The 12,474-nt window shown below is 38.4% G+C and overlaps 1 protein-coding gene across 1 annotated transcript in view; it reads left to right on the top strand.

Moving 5' to 3' along the window:
• The first annotated feature begins 649 nt into the window (after positions 1-649).
• The window catches only part of tspan2b (tetraspanin 2b), a 42,992-nt gene continuing 31,167 nt past the window's right edge, over positions 650-12,474 (top strand). The window contains exon 1 of the mRNA XM_052105936.1: positions 650-816. Coding sequence (XP_051961896.1) covers positions 748-816 — 69 coding nt within the window. The 5' untranslated portion in view covers positions 650-747. The remainder of the gene's footprint in view (positions 817-12,474) is intronic.

Genomic DNA, 12,474 nt, shown 5'->3' with positions numbered 1-12,474 from the left:
TTTTCAGTATATCTTGGTCACGTTGTTACTTTAACCTTTGTATTTCCCATTTTTGTGCTCCACTATCGTACTGGCTTTAGGACATTTTACCGCTATGCTGTCTAGCAATAACAGTGCAGCCACTGATCCAATCACCTGCTTATTTTTTTATTTTTCTTATGGGCCAATGAGGGTCTTTTTTGTTCCCACTGAAGTAAATTTAAAATAATAAAATAAATAGTCTGGCCAATCCAGGGCCCCTAGGCAAGCCTGTGCGTTAATCCGCGCCTGATCACACCACTATTATTATTTATTTGTTTATTCCAAGATTATAAATGTTTATGATTTAAATATTAAAATAAATAAAGATTAAAATAAAAAGATTGAATGCATTTATTATTTATTTTTCTTTATTATTTATTTATTTTGAACATTATTTAAAGAGGTCACTGCATGGAACATTTGTTTATTTGCCCATGCTAAGTAGTTCTCAGTTAAACAAAAAATCTTTTAAATGTTTTGTCAGCTTTGCCTGGGATGGCACAGTGCTCTGAAAGAAGCTAATGGATTGTTGGCCATCATGAACCCCCCTTGAGTTCCCCCTGACACTTTATTTAGATGGGCGGGACAGTGAAGCTGTAGAAATCGTCCGGTGCTAGTAATACAGATGTTGACAGAGCTCGTCCAGTGCAACACAGCATCTCTGCATTTTGCACCAGAAACTAGACTGTTTTTTAAAAGAGGAGTCCCTCGCATTTCACATTCATCATGGGGAAAGTTGAAGGCGGAATGAAGTGCGTGAAATATCTCCTCTTCGTATTTAACTTTATATTTTGGGTAAGTGAAGTAATCATTTATTTACATACCATCATGTCTGCTCTTTTACTATACTGTGCTATGTATCATCTTATTTTAAATGCGTAGCTAAAATAACTTAACGTGCACTTTGCAAGCGCCAAACCAGCTGTGTATCAGCGCAGTTGTTTGTTAATCCACTATAATTCACTGTAACACTCAAACTGACAAATCATATTTTCGTTATTCTCTCTATCGTGTTTACGCAATTTATGCTTGATTTGGAAAAACTGTGGGGAGGCAGAGAGTCGCTGCTTTTAGGACTTAAATCAGATTTTTCACTGGGGAAAAACCGCCCCTTTCTCCTTCATATTTCCTTCACATTTGCTTCTTGTTTGTTTGGAGAAGAGCAGCTGGACACTGGCGCACTGGAGCAGCTTATCGTTTAATTACGCAGCGGAGACTAGGCTACCGTTTAATGACGGGTGGGCTTCTCCCATTAACACTCTGTAATAAACTTATTTAAGAGAAACTTTCCCCCCATGTCAAGTGCATGGAAAAATCCCTTCTTGACTTTGCATCTGCAACCTTTTGGTTTCCAGACTAGATCTTTTACACTAAGATTTACACCACCCCTAACTAGTTATTTTTTTCAGGTTCCCATGGTCATGAAAACCTTTAAATATTAGAGGATATTAAAACTGTGATTTCCAGGTCTTGAAAATCATTCATCATAGAAATTAAAAAGCCATGAAAAATTTATACTGAATGATATTTTTTTTTTAACTTATGCTCTGCTCGATAATTATTTCCTAAAGCCTTTATGAGCAGTGCTGGGTGAGTTACTGAAAAAGTAACTTACTACAAATTATAAATGTTTTCTCTAAAATTGTATTCAGATTACTTTACCTATTACTCCATCAAAAACAAAATCACATTACTTATTACTTTTAAGTTATTTCTAAAACAATTCCTCACAATAAATTAAAAACAATGTCTTTATTTCCTCCTTGTTAATTGTCGCAAACCCTTAAGTGTCACAGAATATTAATATTTTAAATATATTGTTCATAAATAATATTATTTTAGAATGTTTAAAAATGTGTAGCCCAATTAATGTACTTAAAAGTAATTGCCTCAATTGAAAGTCAATGTATATATACGTCAATCTACAATACAAAGATATATAGTAAAATTTAATGTGTTACACAACTTTTTTTCTAAAGAGTAATTTGATTACAGGAACTAATTACTTCATAATCAGATTACACTCAACCCTATTTGTACATGCAATCTTTTTTTAAATCCTTATCCAGTAAACACATACAACCAAGGCCGTAACTGGCATAGACATTTAGGGTGTGTTCACACTTGCAGTTCGGTTCTCTTCGTTCTCTTGATCCGGACCAAAAAAAGAAAATAATACATTTAGTCCTTGTTCGCTTAGCGTTCACACTGGCATTTTTAACACAGAACCTAAAGATACAAAACAAAAGGCATAAGGATAAGTTCACAACCTGATTGGACAGCTTTTATGATGTATATTTTGCGACGGAACTTGCCGAACATCCAAAACAATGCTGGCTGCTGGGCTAAATACGCTCATTGGAAATATGTATATATACATGGTGGTATTTTTACCAGCTGAGAACAAACGAAGAGCTAATAAAATGTGTAAAGGAGTCAAAACAGCACCAGGAATTCCTCCGTTGCACACACAAACAAAGATATGCTGCAAGGATGTCTGACAGCAGTTCCGACGCCTGTACCGAACCGTAATGGGCAACATAGCTCCTATAATGAGAAGAACAAGGTATGCTTGAGGTCAGTATTAAAGGCAAATTACTTCCTGTTATTGGTCTGTTTAGACATCTTTGGTCCATGCTGCATTCATATATCAATCGAACCGCACCAGAGTTCATTTGGAAGCGGACCGAGACCCACTATTCATCTTACAACCCCAAACTTGAATGTTGGATTGCTTCCTTGCGTATGACTGGAAATGTCATGGAAAATTACCTTTTTCAAAAGGTGCGGGAACCCTGTCTTTATAATCATACTTAATTGACTGTCATAAAGTTTGGTGTATTTTTTTTATTTTATTTTTTAGCTTGATACTCATATAAAATGAATTGTGAATGTGGAAGTTTTTAAGCCTCTATGCACTCTGCAGACTCTCATTAAATCAAGTTTGTGCTTTAGGAATGCTTTCCCCAACAACAAATCTCTCGTAAAGCTTTATTACTGTTTGTATGACATTACCATATCCCTTTAGTGCATGATTTTTCCACAAAAAAACTGTTTTGCATCAGGATATGCCAGTAATATTCTCAAGCAAACAATGTCTTCACTTTAGCTGCAGTTATTGCACTCTAGCCCTTCAGACTGACACACACACACACACACACACACACACACACACACACACAGACACGCAAATATACTTACTTTATTGCATCTCAGGATTTGCTGTGCTGTCAGGTGGCAGTGAGAGGTGTGCATTTAAAACTGATCATATTTGTTTTTCTTGTAAATAGTAGCAAATATTTAACAGTTATTTCCACTCACCTCATCCTGTTCTTCAGAAAAATTAGGCACAAAACACATCTTAAACCATCATTAATTCTGAATATACAAATATCTCAAGCATGCACAGTATGCTCATTTTCTGTATGCATAGAAGTATGGTTTCCAACTGTCCCATATTAGCCAAGATGTCCTGGCCAGGGGTGTAACTAGAACTATTAACTATTAGTAACTATTAACTACTAGTAACTATTAATTTCCTAGATGATTACCGGATGCAATTCAATGAATTGCACATTAAATGTGATGAGGTTATGTATTGTTGCTTAATATATATTGTTTCACGTACTAATAAAAAAACAAACAGCATACAAACCATAAGCAGTATGGCAGTATTCCATTCTGAACATAGGTGAGCTTGGAAAATTCCTCTTCTTTTCATACTCTCTTTCCTCCATTGCACAAAACACAGGAAGTTTTGTTTTATCTGAGCCTGAGGTTTTCCAAAATATGACATAACTTTCTCAAAGGAAGCGCCTCCTTTTCCCAGTTTAATTTTTTTCCCACTCCAGCACCTGCATTGTGCATCAGCGTTGAGTGCGTTTCGAAATAGGCCTTGTGAAAGAAAGGCCCACATCATAACTTCCATCTCCTGTCTCTCCTCTGTGGCTTTGGTGGCACTACAAGTCTATTCTAAGCCATCCAGATGAGCACTCTTGGGCTTTGAGTTTAATCTCCATTCATATTACATCCTGTTTACGCTAAAAATAGACCACCGTGTGACTACTGTATATAGGAATGAAAGTGGAAAGTCCAATCCTAAGGATCTACTGATCTACCGGCAAGTGAAATACAGAGAAATTAGGTCAAATAGAATGCAAGAATAAAACTAGGACACTATCGAGCCTGATTTAAGAAATAGTTCATTCAAAAATGAAAATTCTGTCATCATTTTCTCACCCTCTTATCATTTGGATGCTGCACTTTTTCATACAATGAAAGTGAATGGTGACAAGGAGCTGTCAAATTCCAAAAATGACAAAAAACACCATAAAAGTGGTCCTTAAAGAGCAGCGTGAACATCCTATCTAACATTAATCATGGTTGTGAAGAACGAAAGTCATATGTGGCATGACATGAGGGTGGGTAAATGATGACAGATTTGTCATTTTTGGGTGAACTATCCATTTAAGAGGCAGACAGGCATTTGGAAAGAGATAGGGTTAGGGAATAATGCTTGTGTACAGCCTATGTGTGAGCTAAAGAGAGATATTCAGCATGATCATATCCTATTTAGCCACTGAACACAAGAGCGTTCTTATTTGAAAAACATACAAAACTTTTTTTTTAGTGTAGCAATAATTGTTTTTGTTAGATCAACATCTATTTTGAGACTAGAAATGCTGAAAATGATCATGGTGATCTGGAATCCCAATATTCCATCTTTAGATCTTGGATTATTTATTTATTTTTGCCAAGACATGGTGAATTAGAGCAAAAATAGAACTCTAAAAATATTCGTAAATTCGTAATAATAATAAAAAAAAAGAGGTTACATAATGTATAACCAGAGGAGTCTCTGCACAAGAGCTCAATTTGCTCAGTTGATACTAAAAATCTAAATAGTCTTTTTTTTTCAGCATAGAATCTCTCACTCACAATCCAGCAGACATATGACATGGGTACAATTAGGACTTGACTGAATGGGAAAGAAATGGAGTGGGCAGTGTACAGGATAATGCTCTCTGACCTGACTGTAAACACACTAATCTCAGATTTAATCAAGTGACAGTATTCAGCACTCATTTGCTGCACTCAGCATTCATATGTTTAAACTACCATGTTTTTCTCTTTATAGTCTTACATAGCCTGACATTTGACTATTGGCATAAAGTACCACCGACTTAGACAAGTGCTGTAGGTTTATATATATACAGTAGAAACAGTTGAAGTCAGAAGTTTAAATACACTTATGTTGAAGTCATTAAAACTAATTTTTAACCACTCCACAGATTTAATATTAGCAAACAATATTTTTGGCAAGTGGTTTAGGATATCTTCTTTGTGCATGACACGAGTCATTTTTCCAACAATTGTTTACAGATAGATTGTTTCACTTTTAATTGACTATATCGCAGTTCCAGTGGGTCAGAAGTTTACATACACTAAGTTAACTGTGCCTTTAAGCAGCTTGGAAAATTCCAGAAAATGATGTCAAGCTTTTAGACAATTAGACAATTAGCTTCTGAGAGGTTAATTGGCGTCAATTGGAGGTGTACTGAATTGGAGGTGTACCTGTGGATGTATTTTAAGGCCTACCTTCAAACTCAGTGCCTCTTTGCTTGACATCATGGGAAAATCAAACGAAATCATCTACTACCACCCCTGGAGTCGCGAGTTCGAATCCAGGGTGTGCTAAGTGATTCCAGCCAGGTCTCAACCAAATTGGCCCGGTTGCTAGGAAGGGTAGAGTCACATGGGGTAACATCCTCGTGGTCACTATAATGTGGTTCTCGGTGAGGCGTATGGTGAGTTGTGTGTGGATGCCGCGGAGAATAGCGTGAAGCCTCCACACATGCTATGTCTTCGCGGTAACGCGTTCAACAAGCAACGTGATAAGATGCACGGATTGACGGTCTCAGATGCGGAGGCAACTGAGATTTGTCCTTTGCCACCTGGATTGAAGCGAGTCACTACGCCACCACAAGGACCTAGAGCGTATTGTGAAGAAAAGGGGAGAAATAAAAGAAATACTGTTAGTAAAAAGGAATTAAAGCCAAAGAAATTATAAATGTTTCCAGTTAGAGATACAGGGTGCACCGTCTTTGTTTAAAGCCTCTCATACCGATTTATGCAATATCCATAAATGCAACAGAATAGTATAAATAATTGACTGTCTTTTGAGAGCAAGCCTTATTCCCATGATGTGTGTTCATTAATTATTAATGCTGCTGTCAGATTGTACATCAGTACTGTCAAGGGAGCCATGGACAGGAAGACATAATGTGTGTGAGGTCAGAGTTAAAGTGCCCAATAAATCTACCACCCTGTTGAAAAGGCATTGCTGGTCACCAGCATATGTAGTGTTTTGGATGCTGGTCCATTTAGCCGGTTTGCTAGTGTCTCCGGCAATCTTTCTAAACCAGCTTCAACAGCACGACATCCTTGACTAGAATTTTTGACTGGTGAACAGCATGGCTATGCTGCATCCACCAGCTAGACCACAAGCCACAGCTAATCCGCATAAATCAGCCTAAACTCATAGGAAATTATTCCATGCTGGTTTAGCGACTCTAAAATGCTTATTATTTTTATTTTATTTTTGTGACGTGGCCTGACTAGTGAAGTTAATTATTGAAGGTGTGGGCTTAGGTATGGTCTGTGTTGCTAAATTGACCAGTTGTTTTATTGATTGTACTTCATTTGATCAAGAATGGCACATTAGAAGAGGATGAAGACACATGATGTATGATAATACTCCTGTAATTGATGCTAACAGGTGTGGCTTTGCCGTAAACACCATTAGAGGTTTGTAGAGTTAATGTCTTCAGGGGCGTTCATGACTGGGTGTGATATGTGCACTTAGTGTGTGTCCAGCTTTGTTCATTCTTTCTACTGTTTTTACCTTACTAGCCCACACCCTGACCCTAAAATATTTAATATATTTTACATTTATAGAATTAGAAAAATAGTATTTGCTTCTTTTATGAAATTATTTTACAAATGATGATGTCCCCAAATGTTCATTAAGGGAGGCTTTTTCAGATTTAGCTTACTTTTATATTGAGGAACAGTTTTGGGGCAAAACTATAGCCAAGTATACACCCTTACAATTACACAAAATGGAACAACAGGTGGTAGGACACAGCATATTGTGTGTGTGTGTGTGTGTGTGTGTGTGTGTGTGTGTGTGTGTGTGTCTATGAACATCTCTCGATACTCTTTGTCCACACCCCTCAGCATGAGACAAAAGAGCACTCTTCCTTTAATATAAAGCTCACGCTCTTTATTTGTTCTCTGTAAATGTTTATTGTATGCGTCTGTTTAAGCCACTCCAGTGAATATTAAAAATCAGTAGTTGTGCGATCCCTAATATACTGTGTATCATACAGTAAGTGCAAATTAGTTAATGTGGGTCCGTTTTTATAAAAAAAAATATTATTTGCATAGTACTCCAAGAGACTGTACTACAAACAATGTCATGGTGTTACCATAGGATATGTTAAAAAAACAACATCTATAATAATAATATTTTTACCATGGTACAATGTCCAAGATATGGTGACGATACTATGTTACCCTTAGTCCAAGCAAATACTGTCCTAATAATATGTTATTACTATTGCCAGTATAGAAGGTGGTTGAGTGCACCACATAAACACTTTTGAGAACTTTCCTGAGCTAACTGGATTCTGTTTTCCACTAGAGATCTAATCAGCTTTTTATGAGTCTGACCCATTTTTTCTTTCTTTTTCCTGTTTTTCTAGTTTCAAAATATCTCTGTTCGAAATTTTCCTTTTACAGTATTTTTTCAACACGCAATTGGTGTTTTTGTGTTCACTTAAAGTTCTTAATTAAAGAAGATGATGCATGATACATCTTATGAGAGGAATTAATTGTGTGTTCAACTTTCCTTTTGGAACCTGAAAAAATCCAGTCAGTGTCTAGTGCTTTAATCATCAAATGAAAAAATAATCTGTTGTCGCAATAGAATTACACATAAAAATGTGCTCTGAAATTGTCTTTTTAAGGACACCATAAAACTCCCAATAAACTTGGAAAAGCCAAATCTTTCCATACATGTAAAACAACCCAAAAAATCAAGAGCGACCTAACAGACCATTTTAAGTGTGGAAACTGGGCTCCAGACTCAAACCTGCCTTTCATTACTTCTCTGGACTAACATACAGTTCAAGTAAATCTGTCTGTCCCATTTGTTTTCTTTCTTGTGTTATAATGGCATTTATCTTTAAAACAAGCTAATTTGAATACAAAATAGTATGTATAATAGTAATAACAATAATAGTAATAATAATTCATTAATGTTTTAAAATATATAACTAATAAATGCTTCAAAAGTGGCTATTAAAATTATAAATTTAAATAAAATTACTTTTGAAATTACACTTAAATCTAAATCTGCTAATGCAACAAGATAAATACACTTGGTAAGATTTCTTAAAACAAATCTTTCTCTAAAAACAAGACATTAAAATGCTTCTAGTTCTACAGAGAATGAGATATTGTAACTGTAAAACAAAACATAATTAAGAAAATTATTTTTGGCAATTTCACAAATTAAGAAGACACCGGTGTCTTTCGCATATAACATTATATGTAATAATTGTCTTGTTAATAACTCTTCACATTTAATCTAAATTTAATCTTCACTTTATAATTTGTATTCTGGATGGACAGTATTGGTAACAGTTTACAGTAAGGTTCCATTTGTTAACATTAGTTAACTAAATTAGTTAACATGAACTAAGAATGAACAATACTTAAAAGAAATTAACAATATGGTTAATGTTAATTTCAACATATACCAACACATTTCAAAAGTTGTGTTTGTTAACATTAGTTAATGCACTATGAATTAATATGAACTAACAATGAACAAATGTTCAATTATGAACTAACATTAACATTTTTTATAAATTTATAAATGCTGTAATATTTTATATATATATATATATATATATATATATATATATATATATATATATATATATATCTGCGATGGACTGGCGACCTGTCCAGGGTGTCCCCCGCCTTTCGCCCAATGTTAGCTGGGATAGGCTCCAGCCCCCCGCGACCCTGTACACAGGATAAGCGGTTGACGATGGATGGATGGATGGATGGATATATATATATATATATATAAATCTATCATTATTGCTATAAATGAATACATTTTAGGGGATTTTATTGTAGTATAACACTCGCTCATTGTCTTGTACAGCTGACTGTGTCACACACAGACAGTTGGTCTTTTGTTCTAGCAGGGAGATAAACCCTGATGCCCAGAGGAGATCTCTTTGAGGGGGAGGGGATGGGATGCAGGGTGAGGCAGTGCACTGATGTCAGGCCGGATGATGTTACAGTGCAGCGGGGTTACTGAGTGTTTGAGGGGTTATGTCTCCCGTGGGGGTTGTGTTATGTGACAGCTGTAGGAGACCAGAGAGAGTGGGGAAATTATCACTTGTCTTGCATCATGTTCATTTATTTTTAACCGATACAGTGGGGTCCAAATGTGTGACACCACAAGTGAAAGTGCTGCTATTTTGCATTTTTCGAATTTAATGCAAACTTTGTCATTACAATGTAGTGTAACACACAAACAAAAAAATATTCAAAATTGCAAATATTTAAGTACCAAAAATGTATAGGGTAATTTTTTCACTTCCATAAATTATATTTTTTATGATTATTTCATATGTTTACTATCACAGGATATCTATTTCTTAAGAGAAATAAGTACTATATTCATACAAATAAATACTACAGTATATCACGATGACTTCCTGTGCAACAATGAATTATCAACAATGGTGAATTATCAGTATCCCATATTCGTGTACACATACATATTATACATGTAATTTATTACTCAAGATTGCACTGATGTTTCAGTGATTGGCTTGATTTACATTTGACATTGCTATTTGATGAAGAAACAACATCAAAGTACATTTATAGCAAGTGTAACACATGAACAGTATGGTATTAGATATGACTGTTGTCATTTGAGTGTAGTACTGAAATAAAGTAAGTTGTGCATTTACAGTATTTAGACTCAATAAGTGCCTGAAAATAAACACATGTATAGCGTACAGTTTGTGTAACCTATGTGTAGATTATATGTTATGTTTAGCTCAATGTGTGTTGACAGCCAGTTGCATTTCATGACATTTCAGTGTGAAAAAAATGTATCCTGTTCTAGATTTGTCCTGATTTGTTGCATTATCTATTTGATTTATGAAAAATAAAACCTAAAAATGTATCAATTATTATTTTCGAATTGTCTTGAAAGTATTTTGAAAATTGTACACTATCTGGGCATTTTGTACATCCATTTTTGACAGAAATAAGTGTTGGGTCTCTAAAGACCAGAATATGTTTGGAAAAATAGCCATGCATTTAAGGGTTATATTTATATTACAAATCCCATTCTGTATTGTCTTTGTAGCCTTGGATGTTTGGACAACACTGTACATGTTTTTTGCCCTGTGGACCTGAGAGCTGATTTTGACATGGTTTTGTTCCTCAGACCATTTGACTGGAATGACCTCCAATAAAGGGAAAAATCACCTCCAATGGTGGGATGAGTCTAAGTAGGTTTGGTTAGAATCCATCAGATTTTCCCAAAAAATTAGCAGAGAAAATGCATAAAGAGTCTTTTTATTGGTCAGAATTATTCAATAGTCTTGTAGTATCAACATCTACGTACATTTCTAGCAACCTCACAATAGCTAAATGTTTGCATACTGGCTTTTACGTGCCAGGTTTTACGTAAAACCTGTTCCCCTTCTGTCGCTCTCTCCACGTTGTGTCGGAGAAGCGACACTAGGGGTCTCTCTTGAGCGCCGATATCCACCTCTGATCTATGAAAAAAGGCCAATGAGAGTTAGCAGCCAGTATTTGCATGTCCCGCCCCCGGACATACGGGTATTTAAGCGGCGCAAATACGGGAGTTCATTCAGAAAATTTCTTCGGAGCCGATGGTCTGTTTGCAGTTTGCTGCGAGTTTACACACCACTACGTTCCTGTTTCCTCTGACGATCTGCATGCTGTTGGATTTGACGGCGCACAACAGCGGCTTTCTCCTACTTGCACGGCGTGCATTGTTGCCCCTGAGCGCTTCGACAGCGCAGACACACACACATACTGTGTATTAAAAGAGTTATTTCCCTTAAAAGAGTGAATTTCTCTAAAAGAGCAAAACACAGCGGCGTTGAACGTCCTTTTCAGGACACGTCTTTTTCAAGATGCCCTTTTGCCCCTGTGTTGTTCCTGGATGCGGTAGAAGCCTCTCTGCTTCAGACGGCCACAGGCGCTGTCTCGTGTGTTTGGGCCGCGATCACACCGAGGCAGCGTTTGTGGATGGTTCATGTTCTCACTGCGAGAACATGACCATTACCACGTTGCGTTCACGGCTTGCTTTCAACAGAAAGCAAGCCACCCCAGCTGCACCCCGCATTGTTCCTTCTTCCCACGGGATTGAGGACGATGCGGTTGGCGCTGGGGGCGATTTGGGGGCAGCAGTGGGTGCAGTTTCGCCGGGTAGCCCCCCGACACGCTCGCTGGTCCCCGTCCACGCTCGCGGCGATAGCGGCTCGCCTCACGGCCTGGCTGTCTATCCTCCCGAGCCCGAAGCAGATGAGCTCGCCTCCGCATCGGAGAGTGTGATGTCTGATGCCGAGGACTCCCCTGGACTGCCGCCTTCGGGCCAGCAGGCCCAGGCTGAGGCCGACGCTCAGATGTCTGACATGCTTTCCCGGGCCGCCGTGAGCGTGGGGTTGGATTGGAACCCTCCATCCTCCCCACAGCCTTCATGGTTGGATGACTGGTTCCTGGGGGCAGCGCACCCTTCGTGGCCACGCATCCCCCCGGTCCCGTTTTTCCCGGAGGTGCATGACGAGCTGACGTCTACGTGGAGAGCCCCGCTCTCCGCTCGTCTAGGTGCCACCCGCACCACTCTCACCACACTCGATGGCGGAGAGCGCCATGGATACGGGGCGATTCCCCAGGTCGATAGGGCAGTTGCGTACCATCTATGCCCCGGTAGCCCTACCTCCTGGCGTGGCCGCCCCGTACTCCCATCCAAGCCCTGTAGGACAACATCCTCGCTCAACGCGAAGGCCTACAGTGCGGCTGGACGCGCTGCCTCCGCCCTGCATGCTATGGCCCTCCTGCAAGTCCACCAGGCCAAAGCACTCAGAAACATGCATGGGGTGGTCCTGATCCTGATGTGCTGCAGGAACTGCCACAGCGCAGGCACTCGGACAGGCGATGGCCACCCTAGTGGTCCAGGAACGCCATCTCTAGCTCAACCTGGTCGAGATGCGTGAGGCCGACAACAACCGCTTCCTAGACGCACCTGTCTCCCAGATTGGCCTTTTCGGCGACACTGTCGAGGACTTCGCCCAACAGTTCTCTGCGGTGAAGAAGCAG

Source organism: Xyrauchen texanus, chromosome 35 (assembly GCF_025860055.1).
Source record: "Xyrauchen texanus isolate HMW12.3.18 chromosome 35, RBS_HiC_50CHRs, whole genome shotgun sequence".
NCBI lineage: Eukaryota > Metazoa > Chordata > Actinopteri > Cypriniformes > Catostomidae > Xyrauchen > Xyrauchen texanus.
This window is presented reverse-complemented; position numbering and strand designations above follow the sequence as displayed.